At 36.0% G+C, this 12067-nt stretch overlaps 1 protein-coding gene across 5 annotated transcripts in view; it reads right to left on the bottom strand.

Moving 5' to 3' along the window:
- Positions 1-5945: 5945 nt before the first annotated feature.
- Positions 5946-12067, bottom strand: part of LOC145672153 (leucine-rich repeat flightless-interacting protein 2) — a 186557-nt gene continuing 180435 nt past the window's right edge. For all 5 annotated transcript variants that reach the window (XM_081741490.1, XM_081741491.1, XM_081741489.1 and 2 more), the window contains one exon: positions 5946-8176. In XM_081741490.1, coding sequence (XP_081597616.1) covers positions 8066-8176 — 111 coding nt within the window. In that variant the 3' untranslated portion in view covers positions 5946-8065. The remainder of the gene's footprint in view (positions 8177-12067) is intronic.

Consider the following 12067-nt stretch of genomic DNA (forward strand, 5'->3'; position numbering starts at 1 on the left):
AGAAAAATAAAACGGAACATTGACACGAAGTCATAGTAGTACTTCATGAAAATCAATTATTATGAACTCTGTGAAGACTATAAAACAGAAATTTCCTCTTCTGCTATTTGATGGATCAAGACGAATTTTTCAGTTTAAGTTGAACATAAAATGGAATGTATTTTATTATTTACCTAATTTGCAGTGTTGCCACGTAATAACTAAAAGAATCGCGGGAAAGGACTTTTTCAGGGAAATTTTCTTAAATATCCCTCAATTAGTTTTTCTCTGAACGCAGAAATATCCCGTTTATTACGTAAACTGAAAACCTATATTTTTACAAATCGATCGAGATATAACTTGTTCCAATGTTGCACTAACGGCCTGATCTACGGTTATTTAAAGAGATCCCATCGATGTCTGTAAATATACACGGGCGCTAAAGGGTTAAGGGTCCCAGGACCCAGGTGTTGCACTTATATGTTGACCAACAACTATTTTTTGATTCTAAGGACCCTAAGGAACACTTCTATTATAGTGGCAAAGGTTCCCTAGGGGGAGGGGAATTACCACTCCCTTGGCCCTTGGTCTATAATTACCATAATTGCTGACAGATAAGATAGATTACGTAATTAATCACTCAAATATGAATAGGTCTTACCTTGTATCAGAAAGTACTTTACTCACAGGAAAGGCAACAATTTAAAATAGCGATTATACCTATAATATGTGCATCGTAATTTTTTTCCATGATACCTAGTTTTGTTATTTATAGAGAAATGAGGTAGTTTGCTTTTTGTCTTAGAAAGATTTCACAGGAAGACAGAACCTTTACATGACTCCACTTTAGCAACATTTAGAAGTCATCGACGTAAGTGTTAGTGCACACTGAAACGATTTGACTAAAGTTAAAATTATTTCGTGATCAGTAACGTGGTGTGAGTTGTACACAAGTGTTGACCCTTGACAGTCAATACTAATAAAGAAACAATCCCCAGATGATGATTGGAATTACCCTCCAGAAACTTTCTAAAGACTAGAAATTAACCCTACATTGCACAGTGAGACAGATATGGGTCATAATGGTAAATGTAATCTGTGCTTTCCTACATAACGGTATGTAGTTGCTAATGCATTTTGAACCAAATTGGGAGCGTTCGAAGCTAGTTGTAATTCCACAGTTTCCGCTTAGATGGCACTTTAAGCATCCCCAGTATTTCCGTTACTCATTATTCTTTTCACTTCCAAACTATTTGTTTTTCACAGAAAATAAAATCATGCATTGTAGGGTTAACATGTTTATTAACACTTATAATTCTTCACTCGAATATAAAAATATTCCCTTCCCCTTGAACAGATTTTTTAACAGAAACCCTGATGAAAGTAGCATTTTTTTAGTTGACTTCTTAGCCATCTATTGGTGGATCATCAAAATTTATTCAATGGTATCAGATACATAAAAAAAAAAAAGAAAAAAAAGTGTTCCTAGCACGGCAACCTTGGGTCTACTTTGAAATCAGCATGTTCATCACGCGATGTCTGGTATCCGAACGATACCTCTTTCGATAATGAAATTCTCTCCCCGCATTCTCAATAAGGTGGGATTTTAACGTCCAACTCAGCGGTAACGGCCCCGAGTATGCATTTTGACAGGCGACAGGGCCATGGAATGACAAGAGTCAATGTCCTCTATCAAGTGTGTTACAATTCTCCTCGCCGATAACAATATGCTCCACTGATATCATATATCAGCCCATTGAACAAGAGCAAGTCTTTTAAAAAAATATTATGAGTTTTTATACTACTATAAACTTCAGTAATTTTATTATTACTATTATTATTTTCGTCTTACATCGGTTACATGGACGTCACATCCCTGTCCATAATACATGGTAAGTCTGTCCATATTCGAGTTAATAATCTGAGAATCTGAATCGTATTTGATGTCTGTTTATATTAACTATCATTGGCCCCATTCAAAATAAGCGTATTTTCAAATTTAAAAATAATAATAAAAAAAAAACATAGATAATATACGTGTATGCAATGTTTTAAATTATTCGCAACGATTTTGTTTTAGAAATAATGTATACAGCAAAAAAAATTTCTTCAAGACAAATTGTTCATGTAACAAACTATCTATCTATATTATTCGTATACTATCATCATAATTCTGTTAATTCAACGTGTTGATTATCTTGAACATACGTATATGTTTTATTCTATTCTTTCTGCCTATGGCGATAATTGCATGCGTATACGAGGTGTGTTCAAAAAATATCGAACCTTTTGTTGGCAAAAATACATTTATTGATTTGGAAATCCGAAAGACTAATCCCCTTCAAAGTAGTCTCCTTGATAATGCACACACTTCTACCAGCACTCCCGTCATTGTTAGAAAGATTTCTGGAACGCTGTTTTTGAAATGGTGAGCAACCATGTCGTCTTTTTCCGCATCATGTCTTCTCTTGACTTAAATTGGGTCCCTTTTAGTTCCATTTTCAGCTTGGGAAATAACCAAAAGTTACACGGAGCTACGTCGAGTGAGTAAGGGAGCCTGACGACACACAGGAATGTTGTGTTTCGCGATGAAAACCTGAATCAAATTTCGCGGACATTCTCCTCATGCCCAAATTCTCGTTCAAAATTGAATGTACCAATCCGCTTGAATGGTTTCCGATTGGTTATCACCAAGCTTTTGGCAAAATTTGATGCAATATCGCTGCTCAAGTTTTTCTTTAAAAAAAAAAAAGCTTGGCCATGAAATTACATCTGAAAATAGCTTATATAGTCAAATGTTATGGAACATGTTATGCAGCAGTTTCTAAAACAATCTAAATTTTGTACCGTAGGAGATGGTAATGCCTTGTTAGTAAAACGTTAATCAAACATTTATCATAGCACACGTCTTAATGTAGTTCAAGCTGTTCCTCCATATTATATTTATATATTTTAATTCAATTACTACTGCAACACGATGAATTGAAGGGAGAAATACGAGGCAAGCCAAAGAAGCAAATAAATAAGTAATTAAAGAATATTAAGGAAATGGCGTATATATTATTATTAGAGATTCGTTCAAAACTGAATTGTCACACATGGTCGTTATTCATAGAAGCGAGCTACCTCATAACGTTATTCAGCCTAACCTAACTAACTAATATACTTATCTGGAAATCCTAACCTAATCTAACCTGTCAGCTTAACCTAATGCACAGAAGAATTAAAATACTTACCTGTCAGCGATGATTGTTCTTTTCAAATGTATATTGGATACATGGGTACGTAGTGCTATACAATGTGTGGGCCTTTAGAAATTCGATATTCTTTGTTTTCTGTTGTTATTGGTTATATAGTTTCATCTGATTCGTGGATAGAAGCTTTTGTTCCAACGGACTTGGATTCTGATACAGAAGACTCAGATGCGTTATATAATACTTTGCAAGATCTCTTGCTGGCGACCAGATTATGGGCTGGTGCCATCTCGTGGTGATAGCTATTTTCTTCATGAAGACTACGAGATGTCATCTTTACAATATTTTTGATGCGCACCTATTCCAACTTCATTTTCTATGGAATTTCAGTGGTTCGATAGGCTGCAGACTTTCGATATTTCTGGAAACCATATGAAAATTAATAATGAACCACCATTGTCTGCTGTTTTTCAGCTCCACACAGCAGAGGGGGTGCAGTTTCAAGCATAAGTGACAATGATTCATTGAGAACTGGCGCCAATCTGTGGATACCCTTGCCAGTAATACATAACAAAAGCAATAAACACCATAAGCAACGTAATGTTTTTTGTACAATCACTTCCAATATGCTACTAAGTCTTCTTCCCTTGCTACCTGCCCTCTAGACACAGTGACCTTGCATTTATTGACTTGAAACTTAACAAAATAGACAGTGAACTTAGCGTGCAGAGAATATTATGTTCTTAAAGAGATTGTAATAATCATCTCTTTGCTTCGAATATATTTGATTCTTCTTATTTTTCTTTGTTGAATGTTTCAAATATTCAATCGACGAAAATGCAAGAACTATACACATATACAGGAGTAAGACAAAAAAAAAAAAAAAAAAAAAATTAAAAACACTTCATACAGGACACGTTTGGTCCTCCACTGTACAACGTGTGTTGCGGTTGCCGATCGTTTTTTGTTTTCAATGTGTCACTTCCTCTTCCGTCAGCAGTAATCCGTTTACCTGTAAGTGTCGTGGTGTAAAAGTGGTGCGGTAAAATGGGCGACCTGACAGTCTTCCAAAGAGGCATGATCGTTGGTGCCCGTCTGCTTGGAGCTTCAGTGGCAACAGTGGCGAACATTGTGGGGGTATCGAAAGGCACTGTGTCCATGTCACGAAGGTATACACAATTCATGGGCAAACGACATCTGCAAAGCACAACAGTGATCGAAAGACAATCCTGTCAAATAGGGACCGGAGGGCATTAAAACGGATTGTAGCAGCTAAAAAGAAGACTACTGCAATGAAAATTAAGTCTGAACTCAATTCCGGCGTACAGAACCCGGTTTCATCGAAAACAGTGCGACGGGAACTTCATAAAATTAAAATTCATGGCAGGGCCGCTATCGCCAAACCCCTGGTCACAGCAGTAAATGCGAAGAGGCGTATGCAGTGGTGCAAGGACCACAAGGCGTGGACTCATGAGCAGTGGAAACACGTAATGTGGTCCGATGAATCGACCTTCACATTGTTTCCAACAACCGGTCGTGTTTACGTATGGAGAACACCGTTGCAGGTCTATAATACAGACTGTCTGCTCCCAACTGTAAAGCATGCGGATGATTCTGTTACAGTAGGGGCAGTGATATCGTGGTTTTCTGCAGGTCCCATCATAGCCCTGCATGGAATGATGAATGCTAAGGCGTATGAGGCCATTTTGGGGGACCAGATTCTACCCATGGCCCAAATATTGTTCCCTGATGATGATGGCATCTACCAAGATGATTTGGCACCCTGTCATGCTGGAAAAATCTGTGAAATCATGGTTTGAGGAGCAAGAGCAGGAGCTATCACACCTCCCCTGGGTCCCACAATCACCAGATCTGAACATCATTGAGCCATTGTGGTCTGAGTTAGAAAGGCGTGTTCGGTCTCATTACCCTCCACCAGCATCCCTTAAGGAACTGGAACATGTTTTGGAGGAACAATGGTACAAAATTCCATACACCACGATTCAGGAGCTGTATACGTCCATTCCACGTCGGATCCAAGCTGTTTTGGACGCAAAAGGAGGCCTCACACCATACTAGGTATGATTTTCACACTTTTGCAAACGTTTTAGATTTTTTGTCCATCCCCTGTATTTATTCTGGAAGCGTTTCCAAGAAAACAGTTGATGTTCACGCTAAGTGGCAATATATTGACGTGCTTTTACAAAATATTGTATAATACATATCCTATAGGAAATTTCAGTTACTATATAAATGAAACCAAGTTAACAGGTTTCATTGTATAAAAGACAATATTGCACATGAAAGCTATAAAATACGTATAAACAAAATCCAAACAAAACCATTTGGCATAACAGCCCAGTTTGTGGGCCTAACCCCGCTCCAGCGCCATCCGTTAGCAACTGGCTGAACTACGTCCCATCTAGCGACGAACACGTGGTCAACAGGCACGTAAGGACCTTTCTATACCTAATGGCCGTCATGTCTTGTTTTTACTTGACTCCCCTGTTTGCCTCACGACGCTGGTTTGACGCCGAAAATTGAGAAGCACCGTCCGGGAATCGAACCCGGGGCCACGCGGCATGAGTCCAACGCTCTAAACACTTAGTCTACTGTGTTCCCAATAAACAAAATCAGTCTGTTGAGAAGAGTCTTCAATGTAAAAGATTAAATGATCTCACGGATCATTGAAATTTTGTTTTATAAAGCTTTCTATAACTACTTATCAATGTTTGGGAGTTAGTGCTTCGTATGACGCAATTAAAAGACAAATTATAAAATTGTGTTTTTTTTTTTTTTCATTATTTTTTATATTCAGTACTCACATAACAATCCATATTGTTACTTCATACAGACAATAAGTTAATTTCAGCACCAGAATGTAGAGAAGTCATCACAAACAATTCAACAGCAGATAAGAGTTCAAAAAAATGAAAAGATAAACAAAGAATTAAAAAAAGGCTCTTTCACAAAAAAAATGGTTAGAAGAATGAAATACAAAAATCACGCATTGCAACAATCAATATTATTATTCCTGATTCTTGATAATACCGAAAAAAAAGCTTAAATATTCATTTTTTTTGGCACGGATTACAAAACAAAATCACTTTTTTTAAAAAATCAAAAAGCTTTCACTTTTCATAAACCGATATACGTATTTTAATATACAAAAGACAATTCCTCTTACTAATTTCAAGTTTTAAGTTTTGAAGTGAAAATATAGCGTAGGTATTTTTTTTTTTTCCTGTTTGAAATGATTGCCCTTTAATAAAGAGAATTCACATACAATCACACAATATACACCCTAAACACATACGTTGTGATGTCTATCACGAATGCAGCAACAGACTGCAACAATGCATCTAAAGTTGCAATAAAATTGTTTTTATCGATTAAAAAAAAACTGCAAGTCAGTCGTATAAATATACACCAACATTAATTAAATCTGCAAAAACAACAAAGGGAGAAAAAATCCACAGAGATATATGGAATTGCCACTTGTGTGAAAAATCTCTCTCTCTCTTAATATAGGCAGGAGACCAGCTTCTGCAATCCATGATGTCTTTTTTTTCAAAGTTGTTATTATTATTATTATTTATTAATATTTGCTTTACATTGTGCTGAATTTCATAACATCTGCTTAAATAAAACAAGAAAAAAATTCACTGGTCACTTCATTTTTTTTCAATTTTTTGACAAAAAAAATCAATCACTATTTCCAAAACGGAACAAAAAAAATCACTATGTACACTCACAATAAAACAAAATGAACACCTTTCCTTGTTTTTATGCTTATTGACTTGTTATTATGCATCATCATCATATGTACACATTTTTTCCATACGTACAAACATACGCGCATGCTTACACACACATACACACGCTCACATACATACATACATACATACAAACTAAAGCAATATACAGTTAGCAATTAGGTCTAACTACACTCATGGTGCACAGAAGCTGTTTTGACTTCAAAAAAATAATTCTTATCACTTAATTTTCAGTCTAAAAGACAAACAAACAGAAAGGGCGGCTTGGAGCAAGACAATTTTTTTTCTTCTTTTTTTAAGAAAAAAAATCTAATGAACTTATAATAATGTCCTTTTGAACATTTTTTTTTATCGTAATGCCTTACCAGTCTTCTTCTTTTCTTTTTCTTTTAAACTTGCAAATTTCAAGTCTTATAAATTTCAATTGATATATATTTTGTTTCTTTAAACTTTTCGCCCATCTGATTCAGCGTAGGGAGAAGAAAGAAAACATGGTGTACAAATACACTCTCTCACTTCAAAACTCGAAAGGTTTTTGCCTGGTTGAGCAGAACTCAGTAGTAGTAGTCGTCAAGTTGTAACGTATGGTAGGCACTTTTCAGTCTTCTGATGGACGATGTGTGTATATATAGTAAATTATAACCTGAAAAAAAAATTGTGATGGCACTTTTCTTCTTAAGTTTAGATCCAAGATATGTTTATACATTGTATATATAATTCAGATATATATAGATACAAATGATTACACGGCACATCCTGTGAGAGGACGATGGAGCAAACTTGATTCTCTTAGTACACACCACTCTTCTCCCGAAGTGGGATTTTTGTATTTACATATTGCAAAATAAATAGCTCCACGCATTCTTTCCCGCCAGAGCTATTGTAACGATTACCAGAAGCCAACGATAGTATTGCCTTATTGGTTGGTAGTGGGTCTCTTTTTACTTGAGTTTCCACAGATAATTACAAACAAAAAATCTTCCGAATAATTTTGGCTATATAACTGTAGCATGATTTCACCCGTGTTAGCTTCACAATAAGCATTTTATAATGTGGAAAGGAAATGTTATTTAAAAAAAATCAAAAAAATATCAGTCACAAACACAAATTCACACTTCACAGGTCTTTCAATAGGGCCGATTTGGCGTTTTTCAGCTTGTCTAATCTCCTTTGGAGATGGGTATTTGATGTTTCCAGTTCTTCTACCCTTGCTTGCGCTTCTCGTAACTGAAAAAAAAGACAAACAACCAATAAATAAAATTAATTAAACAAAACTGATGTCATACTTTAAGAACATCACACATTTCATATACTTTTACGACATATTTTAATTCATTTTAAACGAAGTGTCGCAGGCAACAACGGAAGAAAAGTTGAATAAACCTTACTGAAACATGTCACTTCCTTTTAAGAAAATATTTCGCGTAGGTCTTTATCATGTATGGTAAGAAATAAAAACTAATAGGATAAAATAGTTCGAAGTTGAAAACTTTTGCTAAGAAGTATAAATAAATGTACTTATTGCAAAGCATTAACATTGGAGTGTATGGTTACCTGAAACTTGATATACTTTCGAGGTAATATGCAAAGTAATTAAACCATTTCCCTGATCTCAAAATGTTATTCCGTATAGATTTTTTAAATCCTTTTGTCATATCCCTAATTACGGTGTTTGTATATTCAAATCAAGTCTCAGTTCTCTATACCACCAACTAATGTTAATAATTATTTTTTATCGTTATAAATGCAATGTAAAAAATTGAGCACGATGGGTTATGGAAAGACGAATCCTTATTCCCTTTCTTATCATTGTTTTCGCCACCAAACTTCTTGCTACAATGAGAATATCGGACCAAACGAGAGACCGCCCCCCCCCAAGAAAGAAGAAAAAAAAAACAATATGATGTCCCCCATAAATTCACTTGGCACCTAACTTCTGATTTTTCAAGCAAATTTTATCTGGGAAAAAACGTGGTTTCAGACATGTGAAAATACTATTAACTGGGCTGAGAACAATGCTTAAAAAGCTCTTCACTATGCTTTCTACATTTGTTTGACTGGCTGCATAATTCAAAGGCGATAAGAAGTATGAACAATTTAGAACATAATCCATATATTTAAATAGTATTAACAAAATGCTATTACGCATACTAGTAACTTGTCTCCAAGTATCTTTAGGACAGAAACCCGCGAGCATATTTATTTATGTCATAATCGTCGGGGTCCGTATCAACGTATCTCACGGGATTACTCAAAAAGGAAACATCTCAGTGATTTTCAATTGTTAGTCAACTTTCTCATACAGAGAAGAAACTTCTCACTCTCTCGTAATAGAAATACATCATCTCTATAAATCATAGCATTAGCTTATTCAAGATATCTAAATAATATCCATACCCAATTTTTATTGCTAACGTGAATATTTCACGTTATTTCTCTCAAACTTTCGAGGAAAGTATGCACTCAATCCTGTAGGGAAGTTCCAAATTATTTATTTAGGTTACGCGTTTATTATAAATATTAAATGGAACACTTATTAGCATTTTACATATTCATGAGCAAATGAATTACATATGATCTTACTTGACGTACATACCGTGCTGGAAATTGGTATAAAGGCAGAGACACATTTGAAAATAGAAGAAGGCGAGAATGCCGAGGATGGATAAAGGTGATCTATTTACAAAGTAACATTGCATACTATACAAAATAAAAGGCATATCGTTTGCTAATACGTCACTGGCACGTGTAGTTTACACAAAAAGATAAATTAGACAATTTTCGGGTGGAAATTAGTATAAAGGCACCCAGTGTCTTTGACAAAAATGAAAGTATAATTTAAAGTACAGAATAGAAAATGAGTGCTCAGTACTTGACTGTCCCTCTCTTCTTCTGAATGAGGTGGAATATGCGCTTCGGCATTGTTTTTATGAGATCTGTTAGTTGTTGGCGTATAATCGCTCGTATCGCGTTTTGCTACTCAACAATGGTCCCAAATATCCGTACATTGCGATAAACATTGCGCGCAAGGATACCCCATAGGTTTTCTATCGGGTTACGATCAGGGCTTATCGCTGGCCACTCCATAATCTTAATGCCTTTGTCTTGAAACCACTGTAGAGTTGCAACTGCCCTGTGGATAGCACATCTTGGTTTTCAGCCTTGCAATGTTGGATGTACCTTTAACACAAAACGCTGCCCAAATCATAACACTTCCTCCACCGAAATTTCTCCTCATTTGCACTTGCCCTTCTTCCCTAAGGTCATGCCAATAGTATTGAAAACCATCCGGACTATCTAAATTGAACTTCTTCTTATCACTAAACACAACGTGATTCCATTCGAATGTCCACGACATATGTGTGTGCGCAAAATTGGAGTCGCGCCTGCTTGTGCGTCGCACTTAAGGGTGGTTTACACTTCCGTTTCTTGAGTGTAAGATGTGGATCTTGATTCAAAATTTGAGGCACTCTTCTAAATATGACAGATAACTTGCAAGCACCAACAATTTGGGAAGATGACATATTTCCGGCCGTTGCCTTGCGCACAATTAATCGTTTCGTGGACTCCGAGAGTTTTCGTTCTACTATACTCCCCGTTCTTTCCATATTGTGCACCCAACCGAACGTAATTATCAACTACACAACTTGAACGATTTAACCGTTTTGCAATTTGCCGATTTGGCAGGCCCATGTCCTTGTACGCAGAGACACGTGCTTGTTCCTCACTCGGCGACAATTTTCCACGAGGCATGGCACACAACAGCTCACAGACGTTCACACCCGCACTTCTCTTATCGTACTGTGTCAGTTGATTCTCAAAAGCGCATCAGGAGTAATGCTGAACGTGTAGAGGCCGCCAAACAACAAGTAAACGTGTATGCCTTTATACCAATTCCCACCCGACAACCGTATCATTTCTCTTTTTGTGTAAATTACGTGTGCCAGTGACGTATTAGCAAACGACATGTCTTTGATTTTGTACAGTATAAAATATTACTTTGTAAATATATCACCTACATCCATCCTCGGCATTCTTACTTCCTCCTATTTTCAAATGTTCCTCTGCCTTTATACCAATTTCCAGCACTGTATCTAACCTTGTATGACTAGTTTTAGTATACATATAACATAAATCATGTAACATATTACACTTCATTCTATTATTACGAGACTACCTTCTACCACTCTTAATTACTACGTAGGTTTTCATATCTTGCACTGTAACAGGGTTCCTACAAGTTCTAATAGAGAATTAGAGAGTTCCCTGATTCTTCATTACAGTTCTATTACTATATGAAATTCTTCTGAAGTCGGCCTCTCCCTCCCCTACAGTCGACCCTTCCTCAACAATTTAATTGACAATCTTTTTTCAGAATGTTTATTTTTATGACTGCTTTCATTTTCATATATATTGTCACTATTTTTTCGCTCTGCATAATTTCACAAATATCTACAAATAAAATTTCAGATCTTTACATACAACCGAAAAAAAATGTCCGAAACTTTCAAACAGAAAAAGGAAAACAGCAGTTTATTTGAATTAAAATTGTTTAAACTATAATTAAAAACACGAGTTTTAGGAATAACCCAAAAAAATGCATCAAAAGATTGTGATCTTGGTCAATAATTAGTTTTTGGATCAGGGCCACAAAATTTTTAAACGGCTCCTAAGACGAGTTTTCGTATTTTCTACGGAATAAGCACATTATACTGAGTTAAGTGTTAGTTTGGGTTTGGCTACACTACGTAGTTCTCCAGATATAAGGCCTACAAGAAAATTTTTGATTGAAATATATTGGATCTTTTGAATTAACGCAAAATTGTGACCGAACACTGACTATTGCCCGAGGAAGTTGCTGAAATTCACATCAAGGAAGCTCTTCTTGATCTCGTTCGCTTCCATAGCAATGCCTCACCTTCGTTTCATCATTTTTCCGTTTCAGACGTATCTGCTATTGCTCCAAGTATCTTGGTTCTGCATCCAACATTCTCTTCTTAGCTTCCTCTTGGTCGTGCATACATATCGCTTCTTTCTGTTGGTTTAAGAATTCTTTATAATGTCTCCTCGAGCCTTTCACGTAAAGCATCCTTCTTGTGATGTTTTGCACGTATTCAA

This window comes from Thermobia domestica, chromosome 15 (genome assembly GCF_964235325.1).
Source record: "Thermobia domestica chromosome 15, izTheDome1.hap1.1, whole genome shotgun sequence".
In the NCBI taxonomy this organism is placed as follows: domain Eukaryota; kingdom Metazoa; phylum Arthropoda; class Insecta; order Zygentoma; family Lepismatidae; genus Thermobia; species Thermobia domestica.